At 33.4% G+C, this 25,011-nt stretch overlaps 4 protein-coding genes across 13 annotated transcripts; 2 read left to right on the top strand and 2 right to left on the bottom strand.

The window, feature by feature from the left end:
* Positions 1 to 2,339: 2,339 nt before the first annotated feature.
* On the top strand, positions 2,340 to 4,678 carry LOC107901158 (acid phosphatase 1). Of its 2 annotated transcripts, XM_041095693.1 has the most exons (4): positions 2,427 to 2,960; positions 3,048 to 3,098; positions 4,079 to 4,288; positions 4,417 to 4,678. In XM_041095693.1, the coding sequence occupies exons 1-4, from the start codon at positions 2,563 to 2,565 to the stop codon at positions 4,592 to 4,594; spliced, it is 837 nt and encodes a 278-aa protein (XP_040951627.1). In that variant the 5' UTR covers positions 2,427 to 2,562; the 3' UTR covers positions 4,595 to 4,678. The 2 variants fall into 2 exon arrangements, with proteins under 2 accessions (XP_016682540.1, XP_040951627.1); XM_016827051.2 differs by lacking the exon at positions 3,048 to 3,098 and having other exon boundaries at positions 2,340 to 2,960.
* Positions 4,679 to 4,863: 185 nt separating this feature from the next.
* Positions 4,864 to 6,651, bottom strand: LOC107901157 (leucine-rich repeat extensin-like protein 4). Its single transcript, XM_016827050.2, has one exon. It carries the CDS (start codon positions 6,242 to 6,244, stop codon positions 5,027 to 5,029), a length of 1,218 nt encoding a protein of 405 aa, XP_016682539.1. The 5' UTR covers positions 6,245 to 6,651; the 3' UTR covers positions 4,864 to 5,026.
* A 5,018-nt stretch (positions 6,652 to 11,669) lies between these two features.
* Positions 11,670 to 13,922, top strand: LOC107901156 (phosphatidylglycerophosphate phosphatase PTPMT2). The gene is made up of 6 exons (XM_041095694.1): positions 11,670 to 12,235; positions 12,328 to 12,450; positions 12,597 to 12,690; positions 12,771 to 12,853; positions 12,957 to 13,046; positions 13,425 to 13,922. Exons 1-6 carry the CDS (start codon positions 12,035 to 12,037, stop codon positions 13,683 to 13,685), a joined length of 852 nt encoding a protein of 283 aa, XP_040951628.1. The 5' UTR covers positions 11,670 to 12,034; the 3' UTR covers positions 13,686 to 13,922.
* Positions 13,923 to 18,435: 4,513 nt separating this feature from the next.
* LOC107901155 (NAC domain-containing protein 75) lies at positions 18,436 to 24,110 on the bottom strand. Of its 9 annotated transcripts, none has more exons than XM_016827043.2 (8): positions 24,001 to 24,110; positions 22,619 to 22,858; positions 22,325 to 22,502; positions 21,617 to 22,191; positions 20,889 to 21,212; positions 20,201 to 20,332; positions 19,287 to 19,380; positions 18,436 to 19,195 (listed from the first exon to the last, which is right to left on the bottom strand). In XM_016827043.2, exons 2-8 carry the CDS (start codon positions 22,739 to 22,741, stop codon positions 19,164 to 19,166), a joined length of 1,458 nt encoding a protein of 485 aa, XP_016682532.1. In that variant the 5' UTR covers positions 22,742 to 22,858; positions 24,001 to 24,110; the 3' UTR covers positions 18,436 to 19,163. The 9 variants fall into 9 exon arrangements, 7 of the variants coding, with proteins under 7 accessions (XP_016682532.1, XP_040951629.1, XP_016682531.1 ...); XM_041095695.1 differs by lacking the exon at positions 24,001 to 24,110 and adding an exon at positions 23,230 to 23,955 and having other exon boundaries at positions 20,201 to 20,329; XM_016827042.2 differs by lacking the exon at positions 24,001 to 24,110 and adding an exon at positions 23,230 to 23,955.
* Positions 24,111 to 25,011: the final 901 nt, after the last annotated feature.

Below are 25,011 nucleotides of genomic sequence, written 5' to 3' on the forward strand. Positions count from 1 at the left end.
TAAAATAAATTAAAAAATAGGAAAAATTTCCAAGTATAGAAAAAACAGAGAAATTCAAAAAAAAATAAAGCTGAATCTTTATTAATTCTGAGGCCAAAAAGTCGAAACGATCTTACAAGCTACAACTTCTTAAAAAATAATTCCAAATAGAATAAGCAAAAAACAATCAACAAATGATACTATCAAGAACCAGTCATTGAACTAAGTTCCCTCCCCTTCCATCGGCCAACATGTCTGTTTTAGAAATCAGGATCCCCTTTCGACGGTAATACTCCTCATCCCGTTGATCCATCTTCCAGTTACCATTTTCCTCCTGGATTTTTTAATATTATAAAATTCTTAAAAATTATAAAATGATATTTTTAAAAATTACATAAATTTTAAAAAATCCTGAAAAAAAAAGCAACAAAAAACAGAAATTAGATCAAATGAATTTGAAAAATATTTTTTTAACTTTTATATTCATATTTTATTATGAAAAAATATTTGGTACATTGTCAATGTAGTTTTTAAACTTTATAAACAGGATTAGAGAGTTGACAGGTGTCCTATAAGATTATACTTAAATATTAAAAAAAAATTTACATGACAATTTTTTAAAACTACTTGTGGAATAAAAACAATAAACTGCCAGTACATCAAATAGTAACCCTTTTTATTATTATCAAAATACGTGTATGAAAAGTTATTGTTTAGAATACATTTTTTAAAGAGTACCTCGACACCCACCATTAAATTTTGTGTGGATGTCAATGCTGCTAAGTTTTCCGTGCTCCATCCAAGTAATCATTATGATATGATTATAGAACCTCAACATCTTTGTGTATTCTCTTGCGACTTGACTTTGCGGCTATATGAATATAGATCTCGCTTACAACAAAATCATTCCTCAATTAATGGATGCTAGTTTCTATCACCCTAGTTGGGAAAGTTAATTTCCCTATTGTCATTCGTGTCTACTCCAATTGAATAATGGAGACTTGAGATTTGTGCATTTAATCTCTAATGTGCCAAAGCAACAATAACACTAAAAGATGCAGTGTTGTTGATAGGGTTTCCAGTGGAACTGGAAGATTTAAAAGCAATCTAGGACAAGTCATTTATAAATCATTAAGAGGAGATACTAGCCAAAATACGGGAAGGTTTATACAAAAGTACAAAGCTCGAAAAATGAGATCAAACAAAATTTTGAGTTCTATTTGAGCCCAGCCTTGAGTAGAATTTTTTTGACCTAACTCGAGTGTCTGACAAAGCTTCTCGTGGATGGGCATCCTGCAATTGGAAAATCTAAAAGCAATTTAGTACAAGTTGTTTATAAAGCGTTAAAAGTAGGGGCTGCCTAAAATATAAGAAAATTTAGACAAAAGATAAAACTTAAAAAATGAGATTTTATTTTTTATTCAAGTCAAATCTTGAATAGAATTTTTTGGATATAACTGGAGCTCATCTCAATTGTTTATATATTAATTAATTATATTTATTTTGGAAAATGATAATTGAAAGGTAATTATAAAGTTTTTTTTTTTTTACATAAAAGAAAATAAGCAAGAAAAAAGTATTTATTGTGTGAGCAATTGGGAAAGTAGAATGAAATGGGAGACGTTTGGGTAAAAAATAATTCAATTCATATTATAAAATGGGTTCCAACTCTTAAAATATTAGATAAATTGAGATATTTAATTTGGTTATCATAATTTATGAAACGAATATATTATTATTTTTTTGGAATTAAAATTAAATTGAGATTTATTCTTACCAAATTGGTACTAATTCTACGCTTGATTTTAATAACCTATCTTTTTTTAGAAGCCTATCTATGAGATTCTCTTTTTCTTAAACTATAATCACATAAATACAAACTATCAATTAAGATTTTTAAATTGAAAAAGTATAGGATTAAATTTTTAACTTTTAAAGTATTTGGACTAAATTCTAAATTTTATGCAAGTATAGGGACTAATAGCGTATTTTAACCTTATCATAAATACAAATTCTAAACAATCATTGGAAAATAAAGGGTTAATATGTAGTACCTAGTTGGTACTTGAGCTTATATTCCACCGCTCAAGTTGGTACTTTCGCACTAACACCATTAGTTTATACTGATGTGGCACTAATGGGTGACATATAACAATTTCTCAATATTCAATTAAGAAATTTTAAAAATAGATTAATTAATAAAAAAAGAGTATAAATTTTTGTCAAAGTTCATTCTTATTGTGAAAATAATATTTTTTTTATTAATTTATATATATTTTAAACTTCTTTCGAGTGCTATGTGAGTATAAATTATAAATTAACGGTATTAATACATAGATACAAATTTAGGTGATGAGAATACAAATTCAAATATCAGTCAAGTCTAAAAAAAATTGAATGTTGGACAAACTCATGTGGAAACTATTAACCCAAAAATGAATGGTTAAAATGTGAAGAGCACCAACAGTTTTCACAATAAATTATAGGAACTTTTTGTCACAATCAATAAGCCACTGCTTGGGAGAGGTAAGAAAAAAGAACAAAAAAACACTCTCCCTCCTCAATTATTGAATTCAACTTCCAATGGCGTCTCAGCCCCTAACCTTCCTATTCCTACTCCTCCTCACCGCCTCCGTTCTCGAATCTTCGACTTCTTTTGAACCCAATATCCGCCTCCCGACAACGGCAACGATCGTTCCTCGATCCGACATTGATGACGACCTTTACTGTGCCAGCTGGCAGTTAGCCGTCGAGACCAGTAACGCAGGAAGTTGGGCCGCAATCCCCTCCCGCTGCGTTCCCTTCGTCAGAGATTATATGACCGGTCAACGCTACGCTTCCGACTGCGAGGTCGTCGCTAATTACTCCCTCGCTTACGCTTCCACCGTCAAGATCGCATCCGACGGCAAAGACGCCTGGGTCTTCGACGTCGACGAGACTTTGTTGACCAATTTACCCTACTATCGAGATCACGGGTTCGGGTATGTACGTCAACCCTGTCCTCGTTTTTTTTTAACACCATGAATCGGATAAGATTCGAATGAATGCGCTTTCTTTGCTTTTGGTAGGATTAATGGTATAGAAAAAAACACACACCCAGATTTGTCTTGGCTTGGAAGGTTAGATGGCCATTCTTGGTCAACCATAAATGAGGAAACCAATCGCAAATTTTTAACATTAAATAATGCTAGAGTCGCTATCGGATGCATGATATGCTCTCTTCTTCTTGGCAAGATAACTTTTGATATGATTATGAATCAGGCGATCATTAAGTTATGATTATTAAGGTAACCTCAACCATTTTCCTATTAAAATTTGATATTTGAGGAAGGAAATTGAAAATTATTGTATTCTATGCTTTTTTCTTGAATATAATGACTAAATTTAGTGGTTAAAAAAAGTGATTTTGCTACTTAATATCCTTTGATATTATTTAAAATTAGTTAAGACTTAAAGATTGTATAATATGTTATTTATACTTATGCATTTATATTGAATACCCTTTTCGGCAGTTTCGTTCTCTCATGATTTTCAATGCATTGGTTTGAAATAGGAACTTTATATGGGGTTTTACTTATGCTAGAATTTCCTTATTGTAACGTCAGTATTGTAAACTAAACAATTATTAATTTGTTCATGATAAAACAAAACAAAACAAAAACCTTGGTTTGAAAGATTTTGGGTAACATTTGCCGAAAATGAAAATTTGACATCCAAGGTAAGCTTTTTGCCTATTGCCAATTGTCATGTTATAGATGATTAAACTGTGTTGGGTGCTTTTGAAATTGATTTCATCCGACTTGGTTGTGTTTTGGCATTGGAGAAAGAATGTGAATATACTATGATCCTAGTTACTAGTTTTGAATGTGCATATGGCTTGTGCAAAGTTCAGTGTAGGGAATCAAAGGATTCCTTTTTTCTTTTTTGTGAAGAAAGGGTTTGGAGTTGTATTGTTAATAACATTTGACACTTCATTGTGCAAAAACACGAGCACGGTGAATCATGTTTAAAGGAATTGCTTAATCTGTTTACTTTGTCCTAAGTTTTTATGCTTGTGTTCATTTGTTGAAGTTGCTTAGCTATCTTGTGATGAATGTAGATCAGAAATTTTTAACGAGAGCTGTTGGGATGAATGGGTGGCAGAAGCCAAGGCCCCAGCTATACCATCGAGTTTGAAATTGTATAATGGGTTGAAGCAGATGAGGTTCAAAATATTTGTGCTTACCGGCCGGAGCGAACATCAGAGGAATGACACCAGAAAAAATCTTGAGTTAGCTGGGTATACTGGCTGGGAAGGGCTCATCTTGAGGTCTGTCTAGTTTTCAAGCAAGCAGTTCCTGTTTTGGTTCTTTTTAAATGGAAAACTACGTAGGACTAGTTTTTAATTAAACAAAATTACTTGAAAAATGGGTGATGGAATTTTTGGTTATGGTACAGGGGAGCCTCAGATGGAGGGACGCCGGCGACTATATTCAAATCAGAGAGGAGATCAGTTCTGGTAAATGAAGGTTACAGGATTCATGGGAATTCTGGAGATCAATGGAGTGACTTGCTGGGTTTTGCAGTGGCTAAACGTTCCTTTAAGCTGCCAAATCCAATGTATTACATTGCCTAAACAAGCAATCCTTTTGTTGTAATTCTTCACTTCTAGCATGCAAATTTCATGACTAGTTTATCTTAAACAAGTGATTTTTTTTAATTTCTTTTATTTTCTGAGAATCTTGGATGGCTTACAAGTCTAAGCGGGCCTTGCAGATCTATGGATTTTGCCTGTCCTGAAAATCTTTTCAAATCATCTTTGTCAAAACAAGAAAATGGAAAAAATTGGAAGCATGATGCCGCTACACCAGAAACCAATAATCTTAAACCAGAATAAACGTTGAATTGCTGAATGAAAAATGGAATTAGTGTTTGAATGCACGCAAAACATTGCTTTGGATTTTAACATTTTAAAATCCGTCCATGCAAGAATGGGAGAATTGACAACCATATGGCCAACCTGTTATACTAAAAAACTAGTAACTTCTTACTCTGTAAGGAGATGAGATCATGGAGATGTTGAGGTTACATTAACCTCCAAGTTCCCAAGCAATGCCCCACAAACCAGAGGCCGTGCAGAAGGAATTCTCAAACAACTCAACCCCCCACCAGGGATCACCAAGCACTCTGGTTGTGGTCTCTGCATGTCTCTCCCGGGTAAGCAATTCAACGAGAAATCAAACCCTCCCTTCCTAAACGACAACTTTGAACATTCCTGGCTAAACCCAGAGAAGAAATTGTATGCTACACTCAAATTCATAAGGCTCCCTAAAGAACAAACCAAATCGGGGAGTACCCCAGATAGTTTATTGTGTGCCAAATTCAGAACCTCAATGTCACTCAGGCAAGATATCGTGTCTGGCAAATGACCCATCAGTGAGTTGTGGCTCACATCGAAAACTTGCATCTCTGAGAACAGTCCAATTCCTTGTGGAATGCAGCCTGTTAACTGGTTGTTAAGCAGTAAAATCTCCTTCAACTTGGAACTGGCTATGCCAAAACTAGCTGGGATGTTCCCACTGAATATGTTGTTAGCCAAGTTGATCACAGAAGCAGGGGAATTACCCAGATTTTGAGGAAGTTCACCTTCAAACTGGTTGTTGTTGAGGAAGATGGCATCAAGTCTTTTGTTGAATAGGTCTTCAGGGACTGGTCCTGAGAAGCTGTTGAACCTAAGGTCTAAGTAAACGAGATTGGGAATGTATAAAGTAACTGCAGGGAAAGGTCCTGAGAAACGATTGTTACTAATGTCCAACTCTTGAAGTGACGAAAGGTCTTTGAAAGTATCGGGAACGGTGCCTGAGAACCTGTTGCTGTTAAGGTGGAGGATTGAAATATCAGTGAGGACTGAGAGTTCCTTAACCAGAGAGCCTTGCAGATTGGCATGGTTGAGATCTATGCCTGCAACAAATGGTCCAGGGCCTGCACAAAATACCCCTTTATAAGAACACACATCTGAGCCAACCCAAGTCTTCAAAATCCCCAATGGGTCATCTGTGATTGCAGATTTCCATGCTTGTAGAGCAGTGTAAGCAGTGGTGAGCTTTGACACTGAAGGGCTTGATGGAGTTGGGCCGTTGTTGATTCCTCCACCAATCCAAACACCTGCACCGCCACCACCAGCATTGCCGATATTAATGCCAACACCACCACCTCCCACAGTGATAGCTGCTTGTGTCGGAATTATCTGCCAAAGTATAAAAGCAAGGAGCCAGAGCATCCCCATTTTTTCCCCCTATGTTGAAGACCGTAAGATGCTTATTGTGATGGGGTTAGTTTGCTTGTAATGTCGTGCAAATGAGGCTGTGTTGCATTGAAGAGAGTACATGGTGGGGTTTATTTCTCTTGAATGCTTTCTTTATTTTTTTTTATGTGTGGTTGGTTGGTTATAGGGTTGGACCTATTGTATTGTACGAGTAACTTTTTCCCTGTGCAGAAGTTGACTTGAGAGACTAATGTTGCAGAAAAGGGTGGCTGTTGCTGCGCTGAGCTCATGAATATGATGAGTTGCTTAGCCAACATCCATGGCCATGCCTATAGTGTAAGACAGGCCAGAGCGTTCTACAGGCTTAACGCCATCAATAAACTATGCAAAACAGATAGAACCAATTTTGGTCATCATTTTCAGGTTTGGGCTCAATCCAACCAGCACACACGACTGGATTCATATGCAAAATAGTTCACATGTAATGGTCCCTTCCGTGTGTGATGACTGATGAGTGGGAGTGTGGTTCACAAACATTTATCCAAAGAAAAAAAAAATAGAGAATTCCATGTGAATCTGAATGACTAAAGCAAAATGCATGCACCATTTGTTTCCATTTCGTATGGCTAGCTTACATTCAAATCTCAAATAACCAAAAAGGGAAAAACAAAACACTATTTATTGAAATGTTGGTAATAACAACAGCGGCGGATCTGGACGGTTTTGGAAAGTTAATTAAATTTTGGGTCAGTTAATTAGTAAAATTTTTTTATCGCCCAATTATTTAAAATTACAAAATAGTCGTCCAATTATTAATATTGTTTTGGGTCATCGAACTATTCAATTTTACTTTTTCTGGTTACGAGCGGACCGATAGTAGCAACTTTTAAAATTGGCATATAGTAACTTTAACCTTTAATATTTATACATTTTGTCAATTTAGAATTGATTCTAAAAAATTCCAACTCTCAACGCTTACACATTGTGTAACTTGTTCTTTTTTGTAGTTTTACTTTTTTTTTGTGATCCTTTTACCTAAAAAGCTAAAAAAAACATACAGATTTATCATCTCAATTTGATTGAAAATATACAAAAAATAGAATCACCCAAAAAATTCAAGATAATAATTTTCATCTTTTCTCATTCTTTTAATATTAACTATTAATGTCATAAAAAACCAAAACTGCAAAAAAAAAACAAATTACACAATGTGTAAATGTTGAGGGTTAACTTTTTTTAGAATCAAGACTAAATTGACATAATTTATAAATGTTGAGGGTTAAAGTTGCTATTATACCAATTTTAAAAGTTGCCACTATTAGCCAACTAGGGTGTAAATGAGACACTGGTACTCGCAAGTTATTTGGGTTCGAGTTGAAAAACATTCGAACTTGATCCGGTAATTATTGAGCTGAGCTCAAGCAACTCAAGCTATCGGTCAAGCCAAGTTCGAGCTTAGTAATACTTGACTCGAACAACTCACGAATTTTATCGAACTTTTCATATTTTTTACATTATTAAATTAATTATTGAGTCGAATACAAGCTTAAAAACATATGTTCTATCGAGCTTTGAATTTTGAGTCAAGCTCAAGTTTGAGCTTAGTAGTATTCTGGCTCGGCTCGACTTGATTCGGTTACACCCCTATAGTCAACTTATGACTAAAAAAGATAAAATTGAATAGTTGGATGATGATTTTGTAATTCTTCGTAATTGAGAAATGTACTATTTTACAAGTATCGGTAAAATAAAAGGGGGTAGCTTAGATTACCATCCAGTCCTGAATACCAATAAGGTGGCAGCAGTTTGTTTGAAACACATTTACTCAAGTCGCCTGGATTTGAATAATGGAGATGGGTGGTGGTTGCTTGTTGGTGGAAAGCGGTTAATTGGAGTTACGGCACATGGCTCCATAAGTAGCATTTAGGTCATTGCTGAGGATTACTAATCTAATCATTCACATTTAATGCCTTTTTTAAAGTTGAAGGAAAGATGATATGAATTATTGTTTTATTTTAAATGTTTTTAGGATTATTATTCATATTTCTAGAATAGAAGAGGTTAGGCTGGCAGGTTTAATATTAAATGAATTTAGGGCTAGTTTGGATGGGCGGTGTGTTTACCTTCGGTGAGGTTAAAAATAGCGGTGGCGGTGAGATTAGTTACTGTAGCGGTGAGATTGGATACTGTAGCGGTGAGATTAGAAATAATGGTGGAGTGTGTGTTTGGATTCAAACGCAGCTGTAGCTGTGAGGTGAGAATAAGAAATGACTATTAAAGACATCAGATTAGAATTGATATATAATAGAAGTTATTTAAATTATTTTACTTTTTTTAAATTATTAAAATATGTAAATTTATAAATTCATTTAATAAAATACACTACATATATTTTTTTATTTCTAGAATACACTACATATATTTTTTTATTTTGAAAATACACTACATGTATTTTTTTATTTTTAAAATCCATTACATATATTTTTTTATTTTTAAAATTTTAAATACAATGAAATCCCATCTCCCCTCTTCCACCGTATCCTTCTCCCATTTCCCATTCCCATGCAATAACATTCCCATTTCCCATTCCACCGTGCCCTCCTCCCATTTCCCATTCCCATCTCCCCTCTTCCATCGATTCCCCTCTTCCACCGTTCCCTCCTCCCATTCCCATTCCCATTCCCATTATCAACAATACCAACAGCAGTAGTAGCAGCAACAACAGAAACAGCAACAAGGGTGTTATTGTCTTCTAAAAATATCTATTGCCCCAGCTACACCCAACTGATGCTTTTATCACCAGTCAGCTTAAGGCTGTCCAGTGCAGTAGAATTCCCTCACTGTGCTGGAAGCCTTGGCATCCAAAGGCTGTCTCAGTCCACCCCAGTGCAGTCAAGTTGATAATAAAGAGGAAAAAATTCAACGCGCTGCTGTGCGTTGGTATCCAAAGGGGCTCTTAGTTTAATCATTAATAAAAGCAAAAGGCAGTTGGGTTTGGTATAGAAACAACAAAAACACTTCTTGCTACAATAACTTAACACCTCAACTTCTTTGTGCTTAATATTATTTTCAAATTTTTTAATTAATAAACTCTTTTGTTTATATATATAAATAAAGAAGTTATTAAAGAGTCGCAGTTAAGGAAAACAGCAGTGAATTACTGGAATGGGCCACTTAGCTTCATTTGGGTTAGGCCATAAGCTTTTATTCTTAAATATTTGGGATGAAGAATTGCCCTTTTTGGTCTATTAAATGATGGTATAGTAATAGAGAGATGAGCTCAACTAAAATACCAAACCCAATGAATCCAATGCTCTATTCTTCTCCTACAAAACGTGCATCACCTACCAGTATTACATGTCTGCTTGTTTTTAGTTTATATGTATTTCTAACTTGGTGATTCTTAAATAATCTAAATTTGCTATTATAGAACTACTAGTACAGTCTTTAATTGCTACCTTTTGTCTCATAATTAGAAATTCAAGAATATACAAATACTAAATTCATGATTTATATTAATTATGATACTACTCTAACACCAATTTAATTAAAAAATAACTTGTAGCAGTGGGTGTTTGCTAATTAGCACCATGAGTTGGGGTTGGTAGTCTCAAGCAATTAACTAGTGGGTTGATGTTATCATTTTCACAAGATAATTTCAAGGCATGTGGTTTTAGTGAGAAATGAATTTCGTTATAATAATATTTATTTCCCTTTTGAAGGGAAGCTGAAGCCTATCTATTCTTGTTAATCAAATATTAAATTAGTTATTGCATGTTAGATTAAAGAATAAATTGATTTTTCTGTTACAAATTTTATCCATTTGTACTATTAAAAAATAGTTCATGTACATCAGAATTAGGTACACATGGTATACCATGTATTCCGTCAACTATATTAGTTTTGAACAACACAGATAGATGAAATTTTAATAAAAATGATCGATTTACTCTTTAATCCAATGTATAAAATATTAATTTACTTATTTTTATACAAAAAAAAACAACTTGTGGGTTGGATTGAATTTTAAATTTAATATGAGTGGAATACAGAAGGATATGGACTAAGAAAACAAACGAATTAAAGCAATTCAAAGGGCTTTTATAATTATTATAATCTATATATGTTATTTCTTTTCAAATTGGTTTTATTTTAAATTAGCCCCTAAACTATATCCAAATTCTCAAATTGGTCTTCACTTTTGTTTTTGGCCAGAAATGATCTTAAACTATCAAACGATTTCACCTAATAAAAACACAATATGCGATACATTTTTATCAAATTCCATATATTTATAGGTTTTTAAGCAACACTTCTTTAAAAAAAAATTTTAATGACCAATATGAACCGAAGGGTCAATTCACTAATAGAACTTTATTAATTAAGGGTGAGCAAAACTCGATTTAATTCGAAAAAATTAAAAAAAATTCTAAATTTTGAGTTAATCGAATCTAGTTATTCGAGTTTTAAGTTCGAATCGAGTTGAATTTTACAATTCAAATAACTTGAATAACTCGAAAATTAAATTGGTGTAAATTCTCTTTTGGTCTATATTAAGTTTGAAAATGAGCAAATTGGTCTCTCTCTCAACAAAATTACATAAAAAAATCAAAATAATTTTTAAAATTCAAAATATTTATAAAAATTCCAAATTATTTTTTAAAAGTTTCAAAAAAATCCTAAAAATATATAAAGAAAGTTAAAAAATTAAAATTTTTTCTAGAATAATAATTTTGGGAACCTAAATAAGTTAAATTAATGATTCAAGTTTACCATACTAAAGTTTTATTATTATTATTTTGCTTTGAAAAGATTTACAAATATATATGATTTCAAATTTATGTGCTCTAACATGGAATTAATTATATTGTAACAAGATTTTAATTTGACATGTTTAATTTTTAAAATTAAACTCAATCAATTTCACTTGATTCGATTCGATTCGGCTCGAATTTCATTTCACTCGACCCAATTCGAAAAAATTTCAAATCGAGTTAGAATGATAAAATAGGACTCGTCAATTCGATTAACTTGAAATTATTTCCACAAATTTGGTTAAATTTTGCTACTAGTCTTCATACTTTTGTGAAAGTTGTGGATTTTGTCATTGTACTTAAATTTGGTCATTTTTAGTCCCTATACATTTTGAAAATTGAAATTTCAATCCCCACCAAACAATAATTATTAAATTCATTAAGTTATATTCTTGTATTTAAAAAATCTAATGCGGTAAACATGTTATTATATGTGTAATGCCATGTCAACTTGTTATTTTCAAAAATTACTCACTAAAATTCTAATTAATGGATTAGCGAATGTCATTTGTGTCAAGACTAAAATTTCAAAAATCGAAAAGCATAGGGACTTAGAATGATCCAATTGGAGAATATGAACTAAATCTACAATTGACACATATTATAGGACTAGTAATTGAATTTAAACAAATGGATTTAACAACTATTGTTTGAGGCAAGACTAAAATTGACCAATTCGAAAAGTAGAGAGACTAAAATTGATCAAACTAAATACAGGGACTAAAGTCACAAATTTGACAAAGCATAAGAATTAACAGCAGAATTTAACCAACAAATTTATAATAGTTTTTTCCATCGACTTTTTCAAAAATAAATTTATTATTCGCATCGAAGTGAGATAGACGCTCTCTCGTATATTTCTCAAATTCCCAATAAATTGGGATGTTTGATTTCATGCTATTAGCTCTCAATACTTGCAAATTATTTTTGATTTGTTCAACTTTACCCAATTTCAATTCTATCTAAAGAGCAGAAAAGAAAATTGGGTTGCCGTGAGATGAAGATCGAGGATTTGGATGACGTGGAGAATGAAGACGGCGATTACGGCGCAAAGCAGTTGCAGATAGTCAGAGTGGACGACGCCAAACGACTCCTAGTCGGAGCCGGTGCTCGTATCCTCTTTTACCCCACCCTTTTGTATAATGTCTTCAGAAACAAAATCCAATCCGAATTCAGATGGTGGGACGAAGTTGACCAGGTTTCTCTTTTCATCTTATCCTTAAATTTTTTCTTTTTCTTTCATGATCTTTTAAAATTTCTTACTTTCTTTGCTTTTCCTCTTCAATTCAGTTTCTTTTGCTGGGGGCAGTTCCATTTCCCAAGGATGTTCGACGATTGAAGCAGTTGGGCGTTGGCGGGGTCATCACTCTCAATGAGCCCTTTGAAACTCTGGTTTCCACTTCCTTATATCATGTAACCTTTTCTTCTTTTGAAATGTTTAACTGAGGTTTTTTTAAATTCATCATATATAGCTTGACTTCACTAAGCATGGAAATGGTTTCCAATTTTATTTATTGGGTATAGATGTTAACTTTTATTGCTCTATGGTTTATCGACAGGCTTATGGAATTGATCACCTTGTAATTCCAACAAGAGATTATTTGTTTGCTCCTACAGTTTCAGATATTAGTAGAGCTGTGGACTTCATTCATAGTAAGAATATATTTCTTTCAACTACCTGTGTTAGTCACTGTGGTCTAGTGGCCGTCTCACTCACCCAATTTTGGCTGTAGACAATGCATCTTGCGGTAGAACCACCTATGTACATTGTAAAGCTGGACGAGGAAGGAGTAGCACCATTGTGCTTTGCTACTTAGTAAATCTCTATCTATTGGATATTGCTTGTTGCATACTGTTGTCAAGTAATCTTTTATTTGATTGTTATTTTAATGGTTGAATTTGTTTTAAAACTCCGACAGGTAGAGCATAAGCAGATGACACCTGCTGGTGCCCTCGAATATGTTCGGTCTCGAAGACCTCGAGTTTTGCTTGCCCCCTCACAGTGGAAGGTAAGTCTTGTGGTAATATCATTTGCAGAGTGTGAAACCTTCTTAGAAATCATGTTTTCTGTATGTTTCTCGCCTGTATCCCTCCGCAAGACTTTTATTTATTTTCACCAGTGGCTCTGTTTTTGTTAGTCAGTTGTAGGTTGTGCATGAATTGGCATCATTCTCTTGTTGCAAAAGATAAAACCTCATGTCTCCATTGCCATTTACTGTTTGCTCGGAAAAAGGAACAAGATTTTACCAGTATTATATATGAACTAAGAATAGATCTATATTTCCTAATAGAACTAATCACCAGATTTCTTCCAGTTACGGGCAACAATGAACTATGTCTGTATGTTCCCGCTTGTTAATTCCTTGCTTGTTAATGGTTATGAGCAGGCAGTTGTGGAGTACAGCATGCACCAACAACCGGCTACTATACACTCTCCTTCAGTAGATGCAGTTATGATTACAAAAGCCGATCTTGAAGGTTATCATAGCACATTTGATGATATTACTAGTAAGGAGCTTGTAATCGTACCGAGGATGGTGAGAGCCAGGCCAATGATAGCAAGATTGTCATGCCTTTTGGCATCATTCAAAGTCTCTGGTGTATATGGACCTGTAAGTGGGAGGCTTCATGAAGCACGTGCTTGCTGACTGCTGCTACTTGAAAACATTTTGTTGTTGTTGTTGCTTGTATAGAAAAAACCAAATAGGCATAAGATTGTAGAGGTCTGCTAAATATGTATTTAAGTGTGTACGACAGAAATAGGAGGAAAACTATGAAATGCAGAAACCTAGAAGACTTCTTCAATGGTAATTGATGTGTAGCATATGTTCAATCATACAATCAGCTTTACTATTTTATATACTCAAAGTTTAAATTGTGCAAAAGTTTCCATTTGTGAAAAGGCATATGCTTTGCATGTTTTGTGGGAATGGACTAACAAAAGAGAGATTCTAGCAGTTTCAAGTGTCCTGAATAGCCTGGTAAGAAGTAGCATACTTGATGCTTCCCTGTTTTTATCTGGTGCCTATTTCTTTTGTCGTTTAGCTGAAACTGTTCAACGAAAGCAACTTTGCACTTAGGTCATTTGGATCCTTGCCTGTATTTCCAAACAGGTCTCCAAGGGAGTGAGCAATGTTGCATTTTACAGTACCCTGTAAGTTGCCAAAACCTTATCCCATTTTGATGTGATGCCTATGGTACAATGGTCTTGTCAAATAGCTTCTGAAGTTTCCAGGCTGAAGTGTTTGTGGACTTACTCCAAAAGCAAAGATTCTTTGCATGAACTAGTCCTACCAAAAATGATACTTAAGCCACTTCTTCATTACTTTTAAAAAATACCGGAGAAAAGTGTTTTTGAGAAGTGTTTTTGAAAAGTTTAGTTTAAAATTTGAGTGTTTAGTAATGTTGTCAAAAAGTACTTTTGAGAAATAAAATGTCCATTTTAAACATGTTATTATCAAATCGCAAATATGCATTTAAATAATATTTAAATTAGTTAATATTATTATATTTTAGTAAGAATATAAAAAAATTATTATAACTTGTTAATATTTTAATATATGAAATATAAATTTTAAATATTTTTAAGCAACAAATATTAATTATTTATAAAATTTAATTAGAATATATAAATTATATTTTAAATATTTAAATATAACCATTAAATATTTGTAATTAGTATTTTAAAAAATATTTTTTTATTTTTAATTAATAATTTTAACACATTTGTAATTAAGCACCAAGAAAAAAAAAGAAAATATTATGTTTTTGGAGGAGTGAAAATAATTAAGCATCAAAAGTGTTTTTGGAAGAGGAAAAACTAAAATTTTTAGCTTTTCCTTTTCAGCTCCTTTTCAGAAGTGTTTTTCAAAAGCACTTCTGAAAAACTAAAAATTTCAGCCAAAAGCAGCTTGTTCCTCATAGCTTTTCTTTCAAAAGTGCTTATAGAGTCAGAAGTACTTTTTTTAAGCAATGAATAACTTGCAATAACTATATATGGAGCATTGTCATACATAAAACCAAATTGATGCAGACCATTAATTGAAGCATTAGACCTGAAAGATTGATCTTTGGTGCATCTATCTATTCCCTGTTTTATACGATCCTGAGCCTGTTCAAACAGACTTTAACATTCATTGAACAAATTGATGAAAAAGAGAGGAACTAATTAGGGAAAGAAGGAAACTTCATCATGGTGAGATGGAAGTATGATTATGCTCTGTTTGCCAGTTGTCTCATAACAAGAAGAAATGGCACCTGCTATACGGATAGAAAGGATCCAAACAAGTCTTTATTAAAGGAAGCTACTCGCAGGTATACTACAAGATTTTATCATTCTTTGCTGGCTACCATTCCAATACTACCATCTTCTTCCCCTATTCACTTTTGCTTACTATATTGATTGGTTTCCATATCTTACTGTTCCTTTTCCAAAAGGTGATTCATTTTGAGGGAAAAAAATTGTCTGGTATTGTTTGTTTATATATGAGCTGACACCTTTTTAAAGACTATTATTTGGTGCAACATCACATTAAAGAATTTACTCCCATAAAGTCATTTTGGTATTTGCATACATTTTCAAACATCTAGATGAAAGGAGCAGGATATAATTTTATACATTATTCTCTATCTTATCTTCATCCCACAGTATTATACTTTATTTCAAAACTTTGTTTTGTGCATCTAAACAAGATGTGAAATTCTAACAGTCCTTCCAAAACCCTCAAAGGAAAATGATATATTTATTATAATACTTTAAGACAGAAAATGGTTGATGAGCATTTGCCATCCCAATTGATCCTTTCAACTTTTGCTGCTTCAATTACTTTTCTTTACTAAAAGTCTGATTCTGTTAGGCGCTATAGCATCAGTTACTTGTTACATCATTGATTGTAGTACTATATGTATTTATATATATGTAATATTACCCTTTGTTTTGAATTGTTATTTTATTTGTTGTCTTAGATTAAACTATTCATATATGCATGAAACCCTCACCAAGCTTTCCTAAGTAAAAACCAATTTATACAAGTGTGATTTGACAGGGAAGACTATTACCTACCATACATCAGCAATTAAAGAAGTTTTGCCTACAGCCAAATGGACCATGTCAAGAGTACAAATCAAACAAAAGGTACAAAACAGGATGATTACTTTAGTGAACTTAGCTCTCTTCAATAATACAGCACGATTCCCTTATATATATAAATATTCATGTACAAACAGAGAGATATCCGGGATGATAGGACCTTAACCCGAATCATCTACGTGCCAATGAAGCCAATGAAGAGCTTTAACAACTTGCTTCAAAAAATAGTTCATCATGTAAAGTAGTGATATCTAATAGACTAAGTCTGTTTGAAGTACATAAATATTAATCTCGAAAAATAAGCTTTTAAGCTGAGATGAGAATGGAGAAGGGTTGGATTTAGTATGTAAAAAGCATGGTTGGCCTCACCGGGCTGGAGCGGCCATCCATGGCGTTGGTGTTGGCGAATCCAAGAAAGGCAAGAATTGGCATGTTGTGATATTCCTTATTGCACTACACAAATTCTACCTGCAACTTCTTTATGGGACCAAATCTTTGCAAACTCAGTAACCCTAAACAGTACTGCTAATACTGATTTCTTTATTTCTGTCTTTTAAAAGCATCCAAAATCTTCAGCAAAAGCGAAAGAAATTGAATATCACTTTTTAGGTTGAACAAGACATGTCAATATTCTTTTTCTATTTTCCTTGCATGTGTAACAACACATTCTTTTATATTATATACTAACCTCAAGCATCTTTGCACCACAGTATTTGGATTCTCCCAACCCTCAAACCCCTTTTTTGCAAATATAATATAAATTTACTTACCAAATTATATATAGTTAAAATGGGGGGGGGGAATGTATGTCATTTTGGAATAGTTTAATGAATTTTTGCATCCTTTTTTAGGTATATCAGGATATGCTTGGTGCACAAGTTGATATTTTATTGGTACTTATAAATGGGTATATATATAATGTACTAAGATACATTCATGTTATGGGAATAATTATAATACCAAATAGATATAGATCATATAGTATAATAGTACAGTATATATACATATATATAATATGACAAGAAAAAAGAATCTTTCCAATAAGATATGAAGGGTCCTTTCAAAGCTTAAAGGTTATCCTTGTCTCTCTGCTCATTCCCTTGCATTCCATGCTTTATTCCCCTCTCAGAAACTGCAACGAAGCTGCCTCACCCCTCCATCTTGCATTTCATGCACGTCCCTTGAAAGGCAAAGATAACATTTATGTACGTTACTTTCTCTACATATATGTGTATAATATACAAAACAAAGAAAAAAAACGAGCTCGAATCTAGGATAAGAGCAGTAAAGAAGTTTCCCAAGCAGCAAAAAGACAAAGAGAGACCGGTACTTTAAAATGTGATTTATGCTGCTGTACTATTGAAAGATTCGAAGATTTCAATAAGAGACTAAAGAAACCCAAAATTCTCTTCTCTCCTCCTTTTGATATTTGTAAAATCCACAGAACCAAACAAATTAGCTCCTTTATTTGGAGGATGACAAGCACTTACGGAAAGAAAAAACCATGGATAAGAACACATGCAAGTAAACTTCATCGTGGCAATCACCCATTTGTCACCTTAAAATGATGTTAGTGAAGGCTACTTTTTAAAGGGTAATTGGAATTGTTAACAAGGGCAAATTTCCATTTAGGCAGTATGGTTTTTTTTTTTTGACCTTTAAGAAACTGTTTGGAATGTCTTTTAGTGTGAGGACCCAACATTTAAACCCCAAAACCAGGTAAAGTACAGTTACTTTTCATTAGGCTAACATCAATACCAATACAAGCTCCAAAGGAAAGGAGTTCTCATTTAAAGCTCCCCCCCAGAACATCTCCACCATTTGTCATGCTAAAGGCAATCCAAAGCATAAAAAAAAAAAGAACACTTGACCTGATAAAAATCAATTGCACCAACTTTCTTCATGCATCATTAGCAATAGTAGTTTCCTTTTTTTTTTTCTTTTGACATTGATTTGGTTAGCATATATAATGGTAGCAGTCGCACTGCTGTCCCCATAGGTGCTTATATTGTAGGGAAAAAGCAATGGAAGGAGCTAATTTTACTTCAAATAAGGGATTTGACTATGGAAAAAATATTTAGATGATGAAAAGTTGTCATGATCATGGTCTAAAATTTCTAATTATTGAAGGGCTAATTCTCTTCTCCTATAGGCTATTTGCAGACATATGGCCTGCAGAGACAAGTCATAATCCCTACCTACTTGATCTAATTATCTAAATCTCTCTTTAGAAGTTAGAACCATCTTTACAATTCTTATTCATTTCATAATATAACTGGAGAACAAAAAAAGAAAAAGTGGCACAGCAATGAAATAAACAATTCTGAAATCGATATTTTTCATTTCTCTATATATGTAAGGGAATCCATACATATATTTACTAGAAAAGTCACTAACAACACAACATAATCAACAAGTAATTGTTGCAATTTGCACAAACTCATTGGTATATTTTTTTGACAAAAAAAAAGATAGAAAAGAAATTATACAAGAGTCTTGAAATAATAAAATAATAAGAATAGAGCCAAATAAAGATGATATTGTCATCATAATGGTGGTGATTTTCATGCAGGAAGGATATTTGCTTTGGGTCTTTGGCTATCCTTCTATTTGTCAGTATAGAGACCAGCCTTTTTTCCTGCTTTTTTTTCTTCTTTTCTTTTCTTTTCTTTACTTTACTTTCTTCTCTTTTTTTCCTTTTGTTCTTTCTCTCTTTCCAACATGGACTGTTTTACAGTTAGTTCATTTGGGACTTGAGAGCATTTGAAAGTCATAAACCAGGTCCCTCTGGTCCTCCCCCATTAGAAGAAAAAAAAAAAGAGAGAGAATAAAAAAAAAGGAGCAAACTATAGTAATAGATGGTTTTGTTGGCCTCTCTCCTTGAAAAGAACTTGACCAAAGCTAGGCTTCAAGTACTAATAATGATGATAATAATGATGTCCGTAAGGAATTTCCTTTGTTTGTCTTAAAATTTTGCTTCTACCCATGATGATCCTGGTTGTCAGGGTCAGGCCAGAATGAGGAGTACTTCAACCATTCAGCTTCTTGTGGGTTTGTAATGGATGATTCCTGCCCAAAAAAAACACCCATGTTTTAAAAAAAATTAAAAACAACCACCGCCTAGACTTAGGGTTTTTTTTTTTAACCACAAAAATTTCACCTATTATATAAACACAAGTGAAGAAGCTGCCTTTTCTTTGTCCTCTCTCTCCCACTCCACAATCAAATTGTTTGTTTGCTGTATCTATCATAGGCTACACATATGATAATAAGGATTTTCATGCATATGTTGCTATCATTCACTCTTACAAGTCTCCTTTCCTTTCCCATGAACCCAACCAAAAGAATGTTATCACTGACTACCTCTTTTCTTTGCTTTTTACACTTTTTTTCCATGCTGAGATGATTTCCAGGATTTACAGCTCTTCTCAGAAACATATATTCAAATTAGAAATAACAAAGGAGGTGTAGGGAAAGTGGCATAGGCTTTAGTTTTCCAACTACTTTTTCTTTTTTTGTCCTAAAGAGAAATATAAAAGAAGATTCTATTTTGTTTTCAGGATTTGATTTAATTTGAAGGCTTCATGGTTTCACATTCTAATATATTTGATTTAATCTTTCTAATTGAATCTTATGACAATGATAAAGGAGAATTAAGGAATTATTGTTCATTTCAAGAGGCAGTTTATGTTTTAATTAAATTTCCCATGAAGAAAAAGCTGTGCACTCTATTCAACAGCACTTTATTGTAGTATGATAGCTACGTGCATTTCTTTAGAGGATGCTGAATGCCATGCTAAACTCTCTGATCAAAACATGAAAAACAAAAAAGGAAAAAGAGATAAAGAGAAAAAGAAAAGAAACTATGGTCGTTTCTCTCTTTATTCAAATATATATATATATATTACTAAAGGATTTGGTATATATATTCTCTTCTTTTTATCCTTTGTTTTTTTTTTAATAAAAACAATACTTCCCACACTTTTTCTTTCTTTCTTCCTTTCTACCATTTGCTTAGTTGGTATTATGAAAAACAATGCTCATGGATTTCAGGGTCAAAAAGTTCATACTCACTTCTTTGATATCAGATGAAGTGCAACCCATTATTAGTTCCTCCAAACCTGATGCAGACCTTCCTGCCAGTTTATAATGTTGCTGCTGCTGTTGTTGTTGCTGCTGTTGTTGATGCTGCTGCTGCTGCTGCTGCTGCATATTATTCAATTCAACTATATATTATGAACAAAAAAGGATTTAAAAGTGAAAAAGGCAGTCCATTGTTCCCAACTTAGTTGACACAGGGCTAAAGAAATAGCACGACTACATTAAGTCTGCCACTACCTACACCCCTCAAGAAACCAGTGAGTCAATTTCATGGTCGAGTTGCTTCCGTATATTCATTTATATTTAAGGTCTCATTTAATTAAAAAACAATAAATGAAAGTTGGGGGAAAAAAAGCTTCAGCTTAATAAGTACCGTACTTAATATGTAAATGTGGCATGCATGTGTAAAACACTGTGTCATTTTGTTCCTGCTGAGTACATAGACATTATATCAGAAACTGGAATTTTTTTAAAAATAAAATAAAATACCACTTAAAATTATGGTTTCTAGAGAAAGTTATTGATTACAATGAATTATGCATAAAATTTATTGTTCACACACAATGTGAGCTTGTTTAAAATATTGATGGATTATTATATCGAGGGAGAATTTATGGAGTTTAATTTGAGTGACAAAGATATACACAGTTATATACATTACCTGGAAACTTTCATTTTGAAGCATTATTCTGGAGACATGAAAGGAGTCCTCGTCGAGAATGATAGAAGTGTGATGGAGGGGAGGTGGGGTTATAATGGTGGAGATGGGATGTGAAGGCCTGCTAATGTGGAAGGCCGTCGTAGCTATCTGATGATGTGCGTGATGCTGATGATGTTGCTGTTGCTGTTGTTGCTGCTGCTGGTGCTGCTGCTGTTGCTGATGATGATCATGTGCCATATGATGTGGCCGTGGATGCTCGGGTATCTCTTCGCATGTGCCTTGAACTGGAGCTTCCCTCGCTGCCGAAGCTTCTCCGATCCCCACCTGCAAAATACATCCCCAAGAACCATTTTCAAACACAACCATTTTCCATTGCTTTATTCAAGTTTTTCTATAGTTTTACTCTCGGTTTAAATATTGGTCCTATTGGTGGGTTAACAAAGTTTTGTTTAGATAATCAAGTGAGGTCCATATAGATACTTCATGTCGTATATCAAATTAATTTCCATTGTTTGTTTTTGACTTAGAACTTGTAAGTTGATAGATATTATACAACATTTTTGCATAAAATTACAAGGAATAAAGGTCGATGTCAGTTTATGCTTTTATTTCATGGTCGATGATGAATGTTAAAAGTAGTGGTATCATATGAAAAGTCTTTGGAAGCTGTAGTGGGAAGAAAACACAATGCATAAATTGACATTATAATAATATGAACAAAATTGTACCTCATCGAAGCTTTTCCTGAATGGGGTGAAACTGAAATGATCAGATTTTAACTGTTGGATATCCATGGCACCGGCGGCATAACTCGATAAAGCAGCGGCAACCCCAGCTCCGGTAACTTCATCTCTGAGAGGGATTACTTCCTTTGAAGAACAACTCCCACTGCCACTGTCTCTTCGGCTATTAGGATCATTGGCATTGCTTACTTCAACCGCCGTTGCAGTTCGATCCGACCAGTTGCACTGCCTCGGTTGAGTCTGATAAAATATCTTCGACACCACAAGCTCCCCTTCTTTCTCTTCCTCGTGCTGACCCAGATGGTATTGGTGCATCACCCAATTGGTCTTTTCGGGTTTTCGGTTCTTGCCGAAATTGGTGTAAAGAACAAGGATTTTCTTGCACCCTTTTTGTTTGCCATTTACCATCACCGGCCTTGTCTTGCCGGTTTTATGCCACCTGGTTTCTCCGCCTTGTAAGTCACATTCGGTTTGTATTTTCCTTCTTTTTCTTGTCCCGGTGGTGTACGCCTTTGATGGTCTGTGGAAGAAATGCCTGCTCAACCCATCTGTGGTCACTCCTGCAAGTAATGTAATAAAAATCAAAGTTAGGTTCACTTAGGTGCAACAAACAATATGAAACAATGTATATATATTTATGCATGTATAGTTATAATATAATATATATATATGTATGTATGTATGGTGAGCTACCTGGTAGTTTCTCAGGATGGGTATAACAAATCCCATCTTCACCTTCAATAGTAGGGATAAACTCATCAATCAAAGGGTGAGACTTCATGTCTTTAGCTTCAACTTTAGCTTCAAGGTGTTCTATCAGTTCTTGATCTGTGGGATCAAATTTCACTCCAGCTGGCAAACCTAACCAGTCCTGCAATTTTTCATACAAGTTTAAACCTTTTTTTTTTTAAAAGGAAAAAAGAAGGCGGCTTCAATAAAAAAATCTTGGTGTTGAAGCAAAGAATATGTTAAAGAGTGATTGGGTACCGGCTTTCCTTCAAGCTTGTGACCGCAGCCAGGGCAGTGCTTGGATCCGCACAGCTGATGCTCTTCAAGCTTTGCATCGATGAGATCAGAGCTGCTGACAGAACCCAAATTACTCTTATTCATTGCTTCTTTAATTCCCCTTTGTTTTGTTGTGGCAGATGCTTCAAGCTCTTAAAATCTTGTATCAGATCACCAACTTCATACACCAGCCAACTACTCATATCCCAGTTATAGCTTTCTCTATATAACAGAAACCATAAAAGCTGTTTTGAGATCTGATATTCCTTAAACTAGAGGAAAAAACACAGAAAAAGACAAATAATTAAACTGTGATGGGTCTGAATAAAAAAGTAGTTTGGTTTCCTAGTGAACAAAATGATTGAAGAAGAAGAAAACAGTGGGATATTTATCATCAGCCAAAGGTGGTATATAACCAAAAACAAGAAATTTGAGGAAAACCCAGATGAGAAGTATGGTTCAAAAGAAGATATTTTTCATATACTGTGAAGGAAGAATAGAGGAAGAAAAGAGAGAGAGAAAACTGTGACACAGTGGGATAGAGAGGATTATAAAGAAACCTGCTTTAACGAGATGGAAAAAAACACACACACCAGAATTCCCTCACATAGCCTTTACTTTAACGGAAGCCCCCAAGTGAGCAAAAAGGAAAAGCAGCCTGCCCCTTCCTAATAACACCTACACACTCCACCTTTAACCCTCTGCTAATTTAAGTGAGCTCATGTAGCTAGGCGGTTTAAGAGAGAGAAACCAAGCCAAACAAATATAGAAAAAAAATAAAAGAATAAAATAAAAAACACCCCCCCCCGCCCCCCCAGTTGGCTGTTTTAATGCATATTTTTGGGTGCTTTTCTTTCTTCTCTAAAGCTTAAGGCCTCCCACACCTTTGTTTTTTATTTTTATTTTGAAGGTCTTGCTTGACTGCTAAAGCAAAATAAAGGAAGAAACGGTCTTCACAGCTGTTACTTAAGGCACACATTCAAAAGCATGGCAAACCCTATCTGTATCTCTATACTTAAAATATACATCATCTTTTTAACCCCTCCCTACAATTAAATAAATTAATATTTTTATTCATATATGTATGTATATGTATATGTATATAAAAAAGTAAGCCATGATGTTAGACGTGGCACTGAAAAAACTTTGAGTAACGAAGACGATATACGGGAAAATTACAGTGTTTTCTTTTTCTTTTCTTTTTTTTTTGGTTTTTCATAATATATATGAGTACCTAATTAAGAGATTAGAGTGAGACCATATCATGAAAAAAGGGGCAAAAAATCTTTATGTTTATAGAAGGAGAGATTGTGGAAAGATATATAGAGTTAGAAGAGAAGGGGGGGGAAATAAAACGAACTCACATGGGTATAGAGATGGAGTGGTGATGATTATTCTTTTCGCCATTAGTGTTGCAGAGAGAGAAAGAAAGAAAGAGATGGAGAGAGAAAGAGGAGAATTACGGAGTTGCTTGATATACAAGGCAAATGAGCAGTGTGTACTCGATGGACCACCACCACCCCTCATTACTATATTTAAATCATATACTTTAATCTTATTCATATACATACAGATATATATATTTATATATAAAAGAAGAAAAGGAAAAAAAAACGTGTAGGAAGTAAAAGATTCAAGTTTTAAAGGTAATGGATTTTTTTGAGTTTAAATTTCGTAGGGAGAGAATATAATTAGAAAAAAATTGTTCTTAATTTATAAGTTTGACTTAATTCAAGTCTGAATTTAATCTATATTTAATGGGAATTTTAAATAAAAAAAATAAAGTTTTGTGGAAATAATTAGGAAGCTAATTTTTATGGAAAAAAGGAAACTAATTATTTTTTTATTAACGAAATTTCTTTTTAATTATTATTAAAAGGCATAATAATTTATTTAATCCTTCAACATTATATTTTAATTTCTATTTAATTTTTTTTATCTTTTAAATTTTCAAAAGGGATGAAAAAGTTAATGTCTATTAATGTTGCTGATATAGCAGTCCACGTGTATGCCACGTAAGCAATTTAATTAAGTTTTTAAAATTAAAAATAATTTTTTTTATAATTTTAATATTTTAAAATATTTTTTTAATTTTAAAAATTAATAAATTGCTAATGTGACATTATTGTGGCAATTCACGTGTATATTGCGTCAGTAAATTAAGATAATAGACGTTAATTTCTCTATCTATTTTGAGGTGATTTGACAAACAATGCAAGTTCGATGGGTAAAACAGACAAAAAAGTTAAATAGAAAATTAGAATGAATTTTTTCATAAAGTTGAAGGACTAAATAAGTCGGCTAAATTGTCTAAATATGTTTTTTTTGTTAATTGGCTAAATAGACCTTCTTCTTTTTTTTTAATTTAAGGAAAT

Source organism: Gossypium hirsutum, chromosome D06 (genome assembly GCF_007990345.1).
Source record: "Gossypium hirsutum isolate 1008001.06 chromosome D06, Gossypium_hirsutum_v2.1, whole genome shotgun sequence".
Lineage (NCBI taxonomy): Eukaryota > Viridiplantae > Streptophyta > Magnoliopsida > Malvales > Malvaceae > Gossypium > Gossypium hirsutum.